Genomic DNA, 17,379 nt, shown 5'->3' with positions numbered 1-17,379 from the left:
GGATGAGGAGGGGTTGCTGCTTAGCAGGGTAGTCAGGGGAGGACTCATAAGTGCAGTCATGACCTTTGAACTGAGACTCAGAGGTTGAGAACTCATGTGAAGAACTAAGAACAACACTATTTAAGGCCCAGAATTTGGGAATGGCATGTTGTGTTTAAAACAAACAAACAAAAAAACAAAGAGCTGATGTGATTGAAGCATAATAAATGAGGAAGCAAGAGGTATGGGGGAGATTAAAGGTGTAGGCAAAGCCAGGTGAGGTCTTATAGGCTATGAAGTGTTTTTTGCTCTGCCATTTGGAATAAGAAATTAAGAATAGCCAGCATTTCCTTTAAGCTATTTTTAAGGAATGTCCTGGTAGAATGCAGTTATTGGTAGAAGACTTTGGCTTACAGTAGTAGTTTTTGAAGGTCTCAAGTACCTGAGAATTGAGTTTTCTTTTATAATCATTAGTTGTTCTTTATATGTGTATCAAAAATTTGAGGCGCCTGGGTGGCGCAGTCGGTTAAGCGTCCGACTTCAGCCAGGTCACGATCTCGCGGTCTGTGAGTTCGAGCCCCGCGTCAGGCTCTGGGCTGATGGCTCAGAGCCTGGAGCCTGTTTCCGATTCTGTGTCTCCCTCTCTCTCTGCCCCTCCCCTGTTCATGCTCTGTCTCTCTCTGTCCCAAAAATAAATAAACGTTGGAAAAAAAAAAAATTTTAAAAATTCCCTACTAAAGCAGTAAAATCTAGAATGCTGTTTATTTGCTAAGTTCTCAGTACTTCTTTTTTTCAATAAAGTCTGCCATGTAAGTTTTTATGAAAGTATTTGAAAAGTATAGGTGGACACAAAAGTAAGTGATACTCTATTTGTCAGGGGCCTACTACATCAGTGTCAGCTTCATAGAGATTTGGGGAGCCCAGTAAAAATTCTGGCCTTTGTAAATTTGGATAATGAATATAAGTGGTGTATGTAGAATATATTTTTACTCCCCACCCCCTCCCCCCCCACCCAGAAGAAGTGTTCTGGGTTTTTTGACCATGACACGTGTTCATTACTTAGTCTGTGAATAGAATTGCTGTCAGAAAAGACAAACATTATTAAGTAGGGTGAGGTCAATGAAATTTTCCAGGCCCAGTGAATTTGGAAATTATTTGGTAACCTGACTTAAATTCTGATGAGTTTGTAATCCAAGATAATGGTGCAATAGGCAATTTATATCATCATTAATTTCAAGTCTTAGTGAGTCTCAAAAATAGGGATCACTGATGCATAAGATTTTGTTGGCACAATGTATTTGGATACTGACTTGATTAGAAGATCTCAAATAATTTAAATGCATGAGGTCAAAGGAAAATTATTAACTTATATAGCTGGGGCAGTAATTTGTGTATATATTTTAAGCTTCCTTGGTTTTAAAATCTAAAAGACAAAATCTGTGTCCTAAATTTATAAGTGTGCTGACTTCTGAAATGACTTAATGAGGTTGCTTCTTCTCATTCTCTGCTTTTCTTGATCCTGCTTGTGTTTGAACATTTTAGGTCATTTATAGCAAGTACACTGACCTGGTTCCCAAGGAAGTCATGAATGCAGATGACCCAGACCTGCAAAGACCTGATGAGGAAGCCATTAAAGAGGTAACTGGGCATTGATACATATATAATTATTTTAGATGGCTTTTGACGTCTTTATTAGCTTTCAGACCACTCATTGCGGTGTTTCTTATTTCAGATAACAGAAAAGACAAGGGTAGCCTTGGAAAAATCTGTATCACAGAAGGTTGCTGCAGCCATGCCAGTCCGAGCAGCTGATAAACTGGCTCCTGCTCAGTATATCCGGTATGATCTTGCCTGGAAGTCTTACTTTCATGTTGGACTAGATTGGGGTTGGGGGTCCTGGTATTCCTTCACTATCCTACTTAGTCACAATTAGACAAGCAGTTTTTTGAATAATGACTTAAAGTCTGTTGACTCTGCAGACTCTTGAAAGCAGAATTTTTTAAGATATTTTTGAAGATATTAACTATTATGTTGTTCTCAAAATATATTTTTTTTGTTTTTAGAAATTAACAGCTACTTACAGCATGTGACCCAAACCAGAAATACTATTTTAGCTTCCCATTTATATATAATAAGCATCATATATTTATATAATATTTTCATAATGATATAATATTAGTATATTGGTAATGTCATAATTCATTATATAATAGTTATATAACATGTAATAATAGAATAATAGTAATGTACTAATATTTATATAATGATAGGCATATTTATAATACTTATAAATTGTGAGGGATTTCATTCAACTAAATCTTTGTGTAGAGAGATGATTTACATGTATAGGAAAATTCAGAGCTTATAGGGCTGCTACTATTATTCTTCTCTGTTTTACAACCCATGATTAGTCAGGAACTACTAATTCTAAGTTGCCTGCTGAAATATTATGGGGTGTTTCTTCCTCAAACGCAGACTTACAAAATAGGTACCATTTTCTAGACCTCTTACCTGTGAAATTGAACACCATGCCTTCTGTGGTGGAAAATGGACAAGGATGGATTATTTGCAAACCAATATGACTCTTGTTCACATTTTGCTTATAACTCATAATTGCTGTTCTCTTACCTCCATTGCTATCTACTCTACCTAAATATTTTGTAATTTTCTATTAACACTTTGTGAAAGGAATTGACAATATAGTCTAACCTAGGATTATAACAGAAGGAAATAACCCATTGAGCTTGAACTAGTTACACCTTTAGTTTCATCTGCATTCTTCAGATACACACCATCTCAACAAGGAGTGGCTTTCAACTCTGGAGCTAAACAGAGAGTTATTCGGATGGTGGAAATGCAAAAAGATCCAATGGAGCCTCCACGGTTCAAGTAAGTAGGTGGCCTGTAAGAATAAACCTCTATTCGGGGTGCCTGGGTGGCTCAGTCAGTTAAGCGTCCGACTTCGGCTCAGGTCATGGTCTCACGGTTCGTGGGTTTGAGCCCCGCATTGGGCTCTGTGCTACCAGCTAGGAGCCTGGAGCCTGCTTCGGATTCTGTGTCTCCCTCTTTCTGCCCCTCCCCTGCTCATTCATTCTCTCTCTCTCTCAAAAATAAATAATAAAGATTTTTAAAAATTTAAAAAAAAAGAATAAACCTCTATTCTTAAAAAAGATATCAGAGGAGAAAAATGTCCCAAATGTCCATCAGTAAGTGAGTGGGTAAATAAATTGTGGGACATCTATACATGGAATACTATTAATATTAAAATGGAATAAATAAAAAAGAATAACCTTAATACATGAGATAACATGAATGAATCTCAAAATAATTATGCTGAGTGAAAGAAGCCAGACAAAAACAAATACATTCTGTATGATTCCATTTTTATTAAACTCCAGAAAATGCAAACTAATCTGAGGTGACAGGAGGTAGATCAGTGCCTATGGTGAAGGAGGGGAGTACAGAGGTGAGGGGAGGAATAAGAAGGATAGGCAAGGAGCATGCAGAAACTTGGAGGTGATGAGTGTGTTCGCCATCTTGATTGTGATGATGGTTTCACAGGTGTATACTTGTGTCAAACTTAAACTGTTCATTTAAATATGTATAGTTAATTGTATGTCAGGTGTACCTGTTATTTTAAAAAACTGTTATTTAAAAAGAAGAAAAAAAGTGGGGGTGCCTGGCTGGCTCAGTTGGTAGAGCACGTGACTTGATCTTGGTGTTGTGAATTCGAGCCCCATGTTGGATGTGGAGCCTACTAAAAGTATATTACTCTATGAAATGATAATGATACTGTGGAGATGAAGGTGGGTAATGACGATGACAAGGTTGGCTGTGTTTAACAGTTGTCGAAGTTCAGTGACTGATATAGATGGGCATATATTATACACTCTTTTTTTTATATATTTGAAGCTTTATAAAAATGGGAGGGGGAGACTTGAGACATATTAGCTAAAATGGAAAACTGTGTAACACTCTCTGGTTTTGCTTTGATTTTATCCTTCAGGATTAATAAGAAAATTCCCCGAGGACCACCTTCTCCTCCTGCACCTGTCATGCATTCCCCTAGCCGGAAGGTAATCTTTGCTGTAGTCTAACATCTTTTTTTGTATTCATGATTATTAATTTTATAAATAACCTTCCATAGAACAAAGTCTAGGTGCCTATACAGGTACATTTTGCCACACTTACTACATTTTTTAAGTTATCTTTCAAGATCAAATGGGGAGCCACTCAGGGCTATAATTTGTAGGTAGTTCCAGAGTGTGTAAGAGAACGTATGTGAAATTTTAGCTATTAGTTTTCTTGTTGTTAGCCTAACCCCTGCTATTAATGGAATGAACAGGGTCTGCTATTTGACAAGCAGAATATTATCATAGTTATAAGAAGTAAGTGCCTGGGATTAATACGCCCCTGATAATCTGAGTGGCATTTTTTACATATGATTTATTATCCAACTAAAAGAACAAGTTTTCATCTCAAAGTCATGTCACTTTAAATATGGAAAAATACTAACCATTTATAATAGTTAAAAATAATGTATAGATTATTTTCCATTTTTTTATATTAAAGTTACTACTAGAATCCATGATGAAGGAACATAGTATATAGTGCTACCAAACAAATGGAACTTTGGCCTTGGACTACATTCATTCATATGTCAGTGTATATTGAACTATCTTTGAAGAGAAACATTGCGCTTGGGTTTTAGCTAGACTATAAATCTAAAAATGTCTCTTTTTCTGTTCTTTTGTCAACTCAGATGACTGTGAAGGAACAACAAGAGTGGAAGATTCCTCCTTGTATTTCAAACTGGAAAAATGCAAAGGTAATGAAGTTGTCATAAAATCAGTCTCCTACTTTTAGAACCTACTGGAAAACACTCAGGAAAGATGTTCAGCCTGAAAAACTTTCATTAAATCCTCACCATCTCACTTAGCTGAATGTTTTCAAAAAGGAACACCCAACTTATGTGACTTTTTTTTTTTTGTAATGTAATAGAAATATAGTATGCCAGTCACATGAATACTATGTAGATTCTTTTAGTGAATTGTAGGTATCAGAAGCTTATAGAAAGGAAATAGGTAAATTAAAGTGACATATCAATGAATGAAAGTCTTCTTTAGAAAACTGGAATTGATATCTAAAATTATTTCTGAAAGAAATCAGTTTAATAATATGACAAAAAAGGGGCGCCTGGGTGGCGCAGTCGGTTAAGCGTCCGACTTCAGCCAGGTCACGATCTCGCGGTCCGTGAGTTCGAGCCCCGCGTCGGACTCTGGGCTGATGGCTCAGAGCCTGGAGCCTGTTTCCGATTCTGTGTCTCCCTCTCTCTCTGCCCCTCCCCCGTTCATGCTCTGTCTCTCTCTGTCCCAAAAATAAATAAACGTTAAAAATAAATAAATAAATAATATGACAAAAAAGAGTAATTGTTTGGATATATGCAGTGCTTTAAGTTTCAAACATTTTTTTTCTGTTTATAAGAATATATGCATAAGCTTTTTAAATCCTGTACATCTCTAAGCACCAAAGCTTGCAGGAGTCATAAAGAATCTGTACAATAATGTGAAATAAATTCTCTGATCACTATTTCCCCTTTTCCCCCAAATCATGCTCTATAATTCTATTTTTGATGGGTGATGAAGGCCACTTTAATTTGTAGATTAAATAGAACTACTTTTTTAAATTTATTTTTTATTTTTTTATTAAATTTTTTGTGTGTCTTTATTTTGAGAGAGCGTGAGCGAGTGAGTGGGGGAGGGGCAAAGAAAGTGGGAGACACAGAATCTGAAGCAGGCTCCAGGCTCTGAGCTGTCAGCACAGAGCCTGACATGGGGCTTAAACTCACAGACTATGAGATCATGACCTGAGCCAAAGTAGGACGCTTAACAGACTGAGCCACCCAGGTGCTCCTAAATTATTTCTTAAAGGAAGTTATGTACTCATCCTAAAACAAAAGGGTGTACTTTGGTATATTAGGAGTAAAGACCATGGACAAGAGTCAACATTTAGGAATCTAATCATAAATCTGGAAGAATAAAGCTAAGCCTGAAATGTCCATGGTGTTCAAGTATACTCCTTGAGTTACTGAAAATAGGATGCAAAATTTCAGAACACAGAATCTTAATTTGTTAAAATATCTTTTTTTCCATTTACTAAAACTTACAGTATTCCAAGAATCTGACAAGTCATTAAAACAGTACAACACGTTAAACTACCTATGTATACTCTGATGTTAGTGATTTGTTCCACTTTTGTATGATTGGTCTATTACTTGAGGAACAACTGTTTAGCTATTTGATAGTGATTTCCTTTTACCCTAACTCATAATTATTAACATGAGAATCTTTTTGCCCTGACCTTGGGCTCTGGTATCCTACTGTCCAAGTTTAAAGTTTAGCTCATCTGTTTATTAACTGTGTGACCTTGGGGACATTACCTAAGCTCCCTACCTCAGCATCATCAGCTGTGAAATGGAAACAACAGTGTTACCAGCCTTACAGAGTCACTGTGAAGGTTAAATAAGACCGCAGACATGAAGTGCTTTCAGTTAAGACTTTACACGAAGCTCTCAGTGTGAGCCTCTGCTGCTGTTTCACAATTGGGAAGAAAGATGTAAGAACAAGAACTTCAGCTCAGTGATTGTCAAAATGGACGTATTTAAATCTAACTTTAAAGAATCTTAGGGGCGCCTGGGTGGCGCAGTCGGTTAAGCGTCCGACTTCAGCCAGGTCACGATCTCGCGGTCCGTGAGTTCGAGCCCCGCGTCGGGCTCTGGGCTGATGGCTCAGAGCCTGGAGCCTGTTTCCGATTCTGTGTCTCCCTCTCTCTCTGCCCCTCCCCCGTTCATGGTCTGTCTCTCTCTGTCCCAAAAATAAATAAACGTTGAAAAAAAAAATTAAAAAAAAAAAAAAGAATCTGTTACCACTTTTTTATGACTGGTGATTCCTGCCTGCTTTCGCACAGGGTTATACAATTCCGTTAGACAAGCGTCTGGCTGCTGATGGAAGAGGCCTGCAGACAGTTCACATCAATGAGAACTTTGCCAAGCTGGCTGAAGCCCTCTATATTGCTGATCGGAAGGTTGGTCTGTCATAATTAACGGGTGTAATGCTCTTGATCATTTGTAAATCCATTTTTGGTTACCTAAGATACTGTTTGTTTGTTCCAGTTTTATTGAGAAATAACTGACTCATCACTGTAAATTTTAAGTCCTACAACATGATGGTTTGATTAACACAAGATACTGCTGTTTTAGGTACAGTACTGGGCACCTAGAGAGACAGTCACCTGTAGCATGGACGCCAGACATGGCAGGTGCTATTTGCAGCTCTGCGCCTGGTCTCAGCCTTTGTAGATTTGTACATAGACTCCATTGCTGGCCAGCCAGCCTCCTCAGAACACTCCAGGAATGGTGGTTCACTAGGCTCATCTCATTTTTAAAGACATTGTCGACTGCTATTTTTAGGTTTTACAATGTTTTTCTTTCTTTTTTTCTTTTAATAATTTTTTCTGTTTTAAATATAGATGTCTCCCAAAAGGTCAGCAAGGAAGGGCAAATAAACATCTTGATGAATTGAATGCTGTAGAAAATGGTAGTCATAATAGCAATTGTCTATTAATATTATGGCATTAATATTATTAATATGTGACCTGGAAGTTCACATACCTCATGGCACATGTTTAAAACATAGATAAGGGGCACCTGGGTGGCGCAGTCGGTTAAGCGTCCGACTTCAGCCAGGTCACGATCTCGTGGTCCATGAGTTCGAGCCCCGCGTCGGGCTCTGGGCTGATGGCTCAGAGCCTGGAGCCTGTTTCCAACTTTGTGTCTCCCTCTCTCTCTGCCCCTCCCCCGTTCATGCTCTGTCTCTCTCTGTCCCAAAAATAAATAAACGTTGAAAAAAAAAAATTAAAAAAAAAAAAAACAAAACATAGATAAGTATACATCCTACATCACAGCAAGCACCTTTCTAAAAAATCATCTCCTGCTAAGGCTTTATCTTGAATTGTCTTGATTGATTTTGAACACATTACCAGTTCCTGCTATGTTACTGATACTGAAAATTGCTTAATTGGAACCTGGTTTAACGTATTTTTGGGGTTGTTTCTGAGAAAGCATTAGTGAAACAGCGACTTACAAGATTTATTGGGGTCGTTATCATTTGAACTACTAAAACATTTTCCAGAGTGAAAAATCTAAGTTCGCAATGTCTTTTAGGCAAGCTTTGTTTTAGTGGACAAGAATCTTTGTTTTAATCGGTAATAACAAATCTAAATTCTTATAACTGCTCTTTGAAGCCAGACTTCAGTCAGGGTTTTGGATGATAGCTGTGACTTACCCTCCAATTGTGTATTATTTAACATCTGACTTTACTAACAGGCTCGTGAAGCTGTAGAAATGCGTGCGCAAGTAGAGAGAAAGATGGCTCAGAAAGAAAAGGAGAAACATGAAGAGAAACTTAGAGAAATGGCCCAGAAAGCCAGGGAGAGAAGAGCTGGGATCAAAACCCATGTGGAAAAAGGTACGACATTCTCTTTACTGAGTTGAATTTACATTGTGAACATTTAGAGACTCGCCATTGTTTTTACTGCATAGAAAACTAGTACACACCTATAAAAATGTAGACATTTCAGAAATAATATAGAAATGAAACAATAACTTCTGCTTTACTGAGCTGTAGCAGTAGAAAATAAAGAATATATATTTGAAGATGGGCCTTCAATGTAGTATGAGACTACATTGGAATTTTTTTTTTTAATGTTTTATCTTTGAGAGAGAAAGAGCACAAGCTGGGGAGGGCAGAGGGAGGTAGACACAGAATCCGAAACAGGCTCCAGGCCCTGAGCTGTCGGCACAGAGCCCGACGCAGGGCTCAAACTCACGAACTGTGAGATCATGATCTGAGCTGAAGTTGGATGCTTAACCAGCTGAGCCACCCAGGCATGCTTGGACTTTTTTTTTTTTTAAGTTTGTTTATTTATTTTGAGACAGAGCGTGCACGTGCACACAAGTGGAGGAGGGGCAGAGAGCAAGACAGGGAGACAACCCCAAGCAGGCTCTGCAGAACTTGATGCGGGGCTGGAACCCACAAACCGTGAGATCATGACCTGAGCTGAAGTTGGACACTTAGCCAACTGAGCCACCCAGGTGCTCCTACACTGGACATTTTTAAATTAAATTAAAAATCATTTAAAATTGCATATTATGGAGTGGTCAGGTCATGATCCCAGGGTGATGGGATTGAGCCCCATGTCAGGCCCTGTGCTGAGTGTGGAGCCTGCTTAAGATTTCTTCTTTCAGGGCACCTGGGTAGTTCAGTTGGTTGAGCCTCTGATTCTTGATTTCTGCTCAGGTCATGATTTCACGGTTCATGAGATTGAGCCCTACATTGGGCACCATAATGACAGCATGGAGCCTGCTTGGGATTCTCTCTCTCCTTCTCTCTGCTCCTCCCCCAGTTCACACATCCGTGCTTTTTCTCTCTCTCTCTAAATAAGTAAATATTTTAAAAAAGAAAGTTTCTAAGGGCACCTTGGTGGCTCAGTTAAATGTCTGACTTCAGCTCTTCAACTCAGGTCATGATCTCATGATTCATGGGTTCGAGCCCCACATCAGGCTGTGTGCTGACAGCTCAGATCCTGGAGCCTGCTTCAGATTCTGTGTCTCCCTCTCTCTTTGCCCCTTCCCCATTTGTGCTCTGTCTCTCTCAAAAATAAACATTAAAAATTTTTGATAAAATGAAATAATGAGGGGATAGCTCAGTCAGTTAAGTGTCAGACTTCGGCTCAGTTCACGATCTCACAGTTCGTGGGTTTGAGCATCACATTAGGCTCTGCACTGACAGCTCAGAGCCTGGAGACTGCTTCAGGTTCTATGTCTCCCTCTCTCTTTGCCCCTTCCCCACTTGTGCTCTGTCTCTCAAAGGTGAATAAATATTAAAAAAAATTTTTTTCAAATTATCAATCCTAGACCAGTACAATTATTCATTCCTTCAATGCATATTGAGCATCTACTATATGCAGGGTTCTCTTCTAGACACAAGGTTTTCATTTAAATCGAGAGTATAGTAGTGAATGTAAACAGACCAAAAAAGTTAATTATCATTACTAGATGATTAATAACAATAGCATAATAATAATCTCTATGGAGAAAAATAAAACAGGCAAAGAGGATAAAAGTACCAGAAGGAAAGGATAGTCAGAATGGACCTGACTTCTTAGATGGTAACATTAGCACAAAAACTTGAAGGAAGTAAGGAAATGAGTCTTACTCTGCGGAAAAGCATCCCAGACAGAAGGAACAGCAAGTGCAAAGGCCCTGATTTGGGAGTATACTGGGTGTGTTAAAGAAAAGCAGGAGGCCAGTGTAGCTGGACTGGAGCACGCTGAGTAGTAGATGAGGTGTCAGAGTAGTTAATGTAAATACGAAGACTAATGGCCAGATCATGGGTGGCCTTTTAGCCATTTTAAGGACATGGCTTTACTTCAGATAACAAGGGAAGCATTTGAAGGGTTTGAGCAAAGCAGCACAATATGCCATATATGAGCAGGCTGTGGAATGGGCATGTGGAGGAGCAGGGAAACCATTTGGAGGGCTGTTGCAGTAATCCAGATGAGAGATAACGAGAGGTAGGGAAAACATGGTCGGATACAGATGTGTTTTGAAGGGAGAGCCGTCAAAATTTGCTTATGTGTTACGTAGAGGTATGAGAGAAGAAGAGTCAGGGATTATTTCCAGAACTTCATGAGCAGTTGGGAGGGATTGAGTTTCCATTTACTAATATTGGGAAGACTGCAGGGGAAGAGGTTTGGGAGGGAAAGATTAGGAGTTTAGTTGTAGACATGTTAAGTTTAAGATAGAGGTGTCAGGCAGGCAGTTGGATATAGGAGTCCAGAGTTCAGCTGTAGAGAAAGAACCAGGATTATAAGTAGTGATCCATACCCTTGAATCATATATGAATGACTTAATAAGGCAAGTTATAAAAACCTGCTTGTTGTACATATACTTAGCCACGGAAGGTGATTAGAAGATTTTCCCTGTATCTAAGTTCTCTACACTGGTGAGGATAAGAAAGCACAGAATGATTTTTGAACAATTAGTTAAAATTTTGACAAACGTGTTGCCAGATACTAATAACTAACGTTTATTGAGTGCTTTTTATGGCAGACACTACTCTGAGCACTTTACATGTACTGCCTTATATACTCCCTCCAGTGACCCCATGCAGTGGTTGTAGGACTGTCACTGTTTTACAGAGGAGACTAAAGCTCAGAGTGGTAGAGTAACCTGCACAGGGTCATATTGCTAACCTGTCATAGGAACAGGATGTGAATCCAGACAGGCTGGCTCCACCAAAGCACATGCTCACACTGTGTCCCTTCAGACTGGAGAGAGAAGAGAAGGTGAAGATAGACATAAACACCATAGGTAGAGATCAAGACGCAGCGAGCTGTGGTGGACCACAAGCAAAAGATTCTTTATTCAGCCAGTCTTTGAAAATACAAGGGTACATTTACACATAATTTTTTTTCCTGAAATTTTAATATGACAATTTTAATTTTTTTTTATTTTTTATTTTTTATTTTTTTAGAGAGCGTGCAGGGGAGAGGTACAGAGGCAGGGTAGAGAGAGAATCTTAAGCAGTCTCCGTGTTCAAGGGGAGCCCAACGTGGGGCTCAGACCCATGACCCTCGGGTCATGACCTGAGCTGAAATCAAGGGTCAGTCGGTACAGCATTCAACTCTTGGTTTCAGCTCAGGTCATGATCTCGAATTTTGTGGATTCAAGCCCCACATCAGGCTCTGTGCTGGCAATGTGGAGCCTGCCTGGGATTCTGTCTCTGCCCCTTTCACGTGATCATGTGCGCACACGTGCTCTCTCTCTCCCTCAAAATAAGTACATAAACTTAAAAAAAAACACACACAGAAAAGTTGAATTATACAATGAACAACCATATCTCTACCACCTAGATTCTACAGTTAACTTTTTTTTTTCACAATTAACATTGCTAAATTTGCTTTATTACCTGTCTACCCATCTGTATCCACCGTCAATTCACCTTACAACTTTGATGCATTTCAAGTTAAGTTAAAGACATCATCAGTATACTTTACCTGTAAACACTGCAGCTGCATGCATAATTATGGAATTCACATTCAAAAATTAAACTGGGGCGCCTGGGTGGCTCAATCAATTAGGCAGCCGACTCTTGATTTCAGCTCAGGTCATGATCTCACATTCGGGAATCGAGCCCCAAGTCAGGCTCTGCGCTGAGCATGGAGCCTGCCTGAGATTGTCTCTCACCCTCTCTCTCTGCCCCGCCCCCCGCAAATAAGTAAATAAACTTTAAAAAATTAGATCAATACTGTTGGATTTAAATTAATTGCAAGTAAGTTAAAAGGGTTGAATGTGACTATAAAGAAATTCATGGAATTTTCTGTCATAGGTTAAAGAATATTCTCTGGTTCCAGATATTAATGGGTAACATAGTGGTGAAGTAATTTTCAACTCTGTTCACACAGAGGATGGGGAGGCACGTGAGAGGGATGAAATCCGGCATGATAGGCGAAAAGAGAGACAGCACGACCGGAATCTTTCCAGGGCAGCTCCTGATAAGAGGTAGGTGCTATTTGAGATAAATACGAATTATGAGGAGTGGCTTTTCTGAACATTTTAGAGAGAAGGTTTAGTCCACTGGGCCCAGTTTTGCTTCTCTGCTTTTCCTTTTTAGTTTGATAACTTACTAGATCAGCACTATTTTCTCACACCAAACTATTTACTTTTTCTTAGAAGAATTGACTGTCCCTGGAAGTAATCCTTTCTTATCACCCTGTAGATGTATAGAATAAGCTAGAATTGTGAATGACAGAGGGATATAGAAAAGGGAGTTCAGATCATGTTTGTGAAGGTAGTAGATAGGACTGTTCTGGTCTGTTCTTTTCCTATTTTAAATGGTGAGACCAACATTATGTGCCTATTCCTCCAGGCAGAGAATAAGCTTCTGTACTTTTTAAAAAATTATTATTATTTTTTTAATGTTTATTTTGAGAGAGAGAGCGCACACATGCGTGAGTTGGGGAGGGATCGGGGAGGGGGGCGGGGAGGAAGAGAGAGAATCCCAACCAGGCTCCTTGCTGTCGGCACAGAGCTTGATGTGAGGCTCAGTCTCATGAACCGTGAGATCATGACCGAAACCTAAGTCAGAGTCGGATGCTCAACGAACTGAGGCACCCAGGCGCCCCAAAGCTTCTGTGCTTTCATTGAGATACTCCTACATGCAGAGGACTGTCCCGAGTACAGTGGCAGATAAGAGCAGATTTTGTGAGAAGTGAAAATCAGCCTCTTCTCATGAGCAGTTCTATTAAAATTCAAAGACAGAGCTACCATGTAAAATTACTTGGGAAAACAGACCAGAGCACTGTTAATAAGTACAGACCTGCGTGAAACAAACAAAATATTTGCATGGGGACTTGGGCTAAAGTAGGGATTGGTAAAGTTTATGGTTCACCAAAGGCTGAGGCCTGAATTCTGAGTGAGGGTTAAATACAACTATGAAACATTGTCTTTCCATATGAGCAGTTTTCCACACTCTCATCATTTTGTGAGCTATTGATAAAATCCATTTTTTTTTCAAGTCATGTACTAAACATGAAAAAGAAGATTCCTGCTGGTGGTGGTCTTTGTTATTTAATGGCATAGCTCATCTCCCTGGGTAAGTGAAGCCCTGGAGAAGCAGAAAATCTGAATTTCAAATTGTGGATAATAGCGGTGTAGAAGAGAGTGGAATGAAATGTGAAAGTGCACAATTAATGATACTCTTGCTCTGAAATTTCTAAGCTGTAAAAAATTAAAATGGCTCTGTAGATAAATTGGGCCCTTAAAAACAGTAAAGAGGTTATGAGAATTGATAATGTAGAAAGACTGTAAACTTATGACTGGGTGAAAATTAGGTTGTCTATAGAAATCATTTTAAGACTTGAGTTTCAGGCCACCTGGGTGGCTCAGTTGGTTAAGCATCCAGCTTCACCTCAGGTCATGATCTCATGGTTCATGAGTTCAAGCCCAGCTTCGGTCTCTGTGCTGATAGCTCAGAGCCTAGAGCCTGCTTTGAATTCTGTGTCTCCCTCTCTCTGCCCTTCCCCGGCTTCCACTGTCTCTCTTCTCTCTCTCAAAAACAGTAGCGCTCTGTCTCTCAAAAAAAATAGATTGACAGACCTGAGTTTCTGGTAAAATAAGTGATGACAGTTACCATGGTTTCATTATGATATAGATTGCATACATACTGAAACAGCAGGGGAATTAAGATAATCTGAATATTGAAAATCATACTGAGTAATCCAGTCATTGATAATGTTTTTCTCAAAATTCTTATAGGATAAAATTACTCAATGTGGTTCAGGTAAAGAACTGATTCTGGCTTACTGACAGCGATTCATAGGATACATCTAATTTGCATCCAGTCCCCCTCCCCCAACCCTCGCATAATAGCAAATACAGACTAGCAATTTTCTGTCTCAGCATGCTCTGTTAGGTGATTTCTTTTCTTTTTTTTTTTTTTTTTTTGGTAAGGTGATTTCTTGTATTAAACACTTCATGTCTAGAGTGAGTCTCTTGACAGTTCTTTTCATTGAACAGAAAGTAAAACCCCACCTCTTCTAATAATCACATCTCTGAAGTGCTGTAAGGACTGCCAGCCCAATTATGCATTATCAGGGAATATATGTTCACAAGATCTGAACAGGATATATTCATTAACTTTGCTTCTGAGATTGGTTAGGTTGAAATTGAAATTCAGCTTGTCTGTGAAGAGTTTTCAGTTAGCAACATTATATTTCAAAACAGGTCAAAACTGCAGAGAAATGAAAATCGAGATATCAGCGAAGTCATTGCTCTTGGTGTACCCAATCCTCGGACATCCAATGAAGTTCAGTATGACCAAAGGCTCTTCAACCAGTCCAAGGTACAAGGAATTTAGAAATAGCATGTCTTAAGTGTTGATACGAATACAGTCCTCAGGGAAAAGAAAATTAACGTATCATAGATTTGGATCAATCTAAGTAAGGTATGCTGGCATAATGAGAGAAAAATATTACAAGTTATGTGTTATAACTTAGCTGCTTTATCTTATTTGATCTTTGATGCAAGTAAGATGAAACAACTCTGATTTTGCCCTCTTACAGTTGGCTAAGATTTAAGACACTAGTAGAAAATGAAAGAAATTAGGTGATTTAAAAAAAACCTAATATATTGGTCTTTTATTTCTAAAATAGACCCAGTGTCCTACAAAACTATCTCTTTTGGTTTTCTGTTGATCTTTGAAAAAAAAAACAACAACAACTTTTTAATGCTATAGAATCACATAAACTTGAGATCTTTAAAAGATGAAGCTAGGGGCGCCTGGGTGGCTCAGTCGGTTAAGCGTCCGACTTCAGCTCAGGTCATGATCTCGCGGTCCGAGTTCAAGCCCCGCGTCGGGCTCTGTGCTGATGGCTCAGAGCCTGGAGCCTGCTTCCGATTCTGTGTCTCCCTCTCTCTCTGCCCCTCCCCCGTTCATGCTCTGTCTGTCTCAAAAATAAATAAACATTAAAAAAAAAAACTGATATTAAAGATGAAGCTAAAAAACTAAATTTAAGTGCTAAACTAGCTATCAGGAAATCTGATTCCTAGAAGCTATTGTTATTAACTAGCTAGGACACATTAGGACTGAAGAAGTATCTTTATGTTTTAATCTACCCAACATTGATTATTTACAGGCATAAGACCTTTAGATCAAAAATAGATGTGCTTTGCCCTCAAGGAACCTTCAAGTCTACTGGAAAAGACATATACGTATATAAATAAGGACAAGGCAGGCTGTAATAAAAATATAGACATAGAAATAAAGTTCTACTGGGATATGGAACAGAAAAGTTTATTGACTCCGAAGCTTCAGGGAGATTTGAAGGTAGCATTTGAGTAAGTTCTTTTAGTTTAATAACTTATTAGGTACTTTTTTACATTCCTGGCATTGTTCTTTTACTTGTATTATTTCAATCCTTTAAAAAACCCTATGACTTCATACTATTTGTTACAACCTCTGTATGTTTGAGACACATACAGGTTTAGCTAGAAACTGATAGAAGATTAAAACATGGGCTGTCTTGATTTCAAAGTTTGTGTTCTTAAACACTGTGCTGTGGTAATTTACCAGGCTGAGCAAAGGGGTTAGGCATGAAAGTTTCATGTAAGTAAATATTTATGACTGTCACCTCTTACAAGCTTAAGCTTAAATTATTTCAAAGTTGTAATAAAAATTTTCCTAACAAAGGACATCCCGTATTAAGGAACCATTCAAATATATGAAGCAAGTTCCTTGTTGTCTTAGGATTTTCATTAAGAGCCTTATTGTGTCTTGCTATGATAGTGATTGTTCTTGGAGTGGCCTGGGTGACTCAGTTGAGCATCTTGATTTCAGCTCAGGTTACGATCCTAGGGTCATGGGAGCCTGCTTAAGATTCTTGCTCTCGCCCTCTGCCCCCTCCCCAGCACATGTTCTCTCTCTCTTAGATAGATAGAGACAGACAGACAGACAGGCAGGCAGACAGTGATGTTCTCAGGGAGTTAAGGGTTGTGACATTTATTCTAAACAATTTTTTTTACGTTTATTTATTTTTGAGAGAGAGACAGAGTGAAAATGGGAGAGGGGCAGAGAGACAGGGAGACACAGAATCCAAAGCAGGCTCCAGGCTCCAAGCTGTCAGCACAGAGCCCAATGTGGGGCTTGAACCCACAAACCGCGAGATCATGACCTGAGCCAGAGTTGGACACTTAAGCAACTGAGCCACCCAGGTGCCCCTATTCTAAATGAAATCATACAGGGATGCCTGCCTATACAGCATGCAACTCTTGACGTCAGGGATGTGAGTTTAAGCCCCATGTTGGGGATAGAAGTTACATGATAAATAAATTAGTGAGTGACATCAGGTAAATGGTACTTGACAATTCTTTCATCTTTTTGCCATTGTCTGTAAAATTGAAATTGTCAAGTACCTGTTTATACTACTATCCCCCAATTTTAATGACTACTTCACTCAAGTAGTCAGACTTATTAGCACTGTATTTAATCTAAGGACCAAAGGTGGTTAAGAATGAAAATTTATGGATTTTTAATGAAGATCATTTTAATTTGCAGTTCAGATTGCTGAAAATGTGAACTTTTAATGTTCTTGTTCCACAGGGTATGGACAGTGGTTTTGCAGGTGGAGAAGATGAAATTTACAATGTTTATGATCAAGCCTGGAGAGGTGGTAAAGATATGGCCCAGAATATTTACAGGCCCAGTAAAAACCTGGACAAGGACATGTATGGTGATGACCTAGAAGCCAGAATAAAGACCAACAGGTACCAAGGCAGACAGC

General features: G+C 39.0%; 1 protein-coding gene across 1 annotated transcript in view; it reads left to right on the top strand.

Annotated features, from left to right (window-relative positions):
• The window catches only part of SNW1 (SNW domain containing 1), a 33,741-nt gene that overhangs the window by 15,605 nt on the left and 757 nt on the right, over window positions 1-17,379 (top strand). Inside the window, exons 4-13 of the mRNA XM_045451704.1 lie at window positions 1,522-1,617; window positions 1,712-1,818; window positions 2,764-2,868; window positions 3,986-4,055; window positions 4,742-4,807; window positions 6,946-7,062; window positions 8,363-8,504; window positions 12,505-12,601; window positions 14,825-14,942; window positions 17,199-17,362. Coding sequence (XP_045307660.1) covers window positions 1,522-1,617; window positions 1,712-1,818; window positions 2,764-2,868; window positions 3,986-4,055; window positions 4,742-4,807; window positions 6,946-7,062; window positions 8,363-8,504; window positions 12,505-12,601; window positions 14,825-14,942; window positions 17,199-17,362 — 1,082 coding nt within the window. The remainder of the gene's footprint in view (window positions 1-1,521; window positions 1,618-1,711; window positions 1,819-2,763; window positions 2,869-3,985; window positions 4,056-4,741; window positions 4,808-6,945; window positions 7,063-8,362; window positions 8,505-12,504; window positions 12,602-14,824; window positions 14,943-17,198; window positions 17,363-17,379) is intronic.

Source organism: Leopardus geoffroyi, chromosome B3, assembly GCF_018350155.1.
Source record: "Leopardus geoffroyi isolate Oge1 chromosome B3, O.geoffroyi_Oge1_pat1.0, whole genome shotgun sequence".
Taxonomy (NCBI): Eukaryota; Metazoa; Chordata; class Mammalia; order Carnivora; family Felidae; genus Leopardus; species Leopardus geoffroyi.
This window is presented reverse-complemented; position numbering and strand designations above follow the sequence as displayed.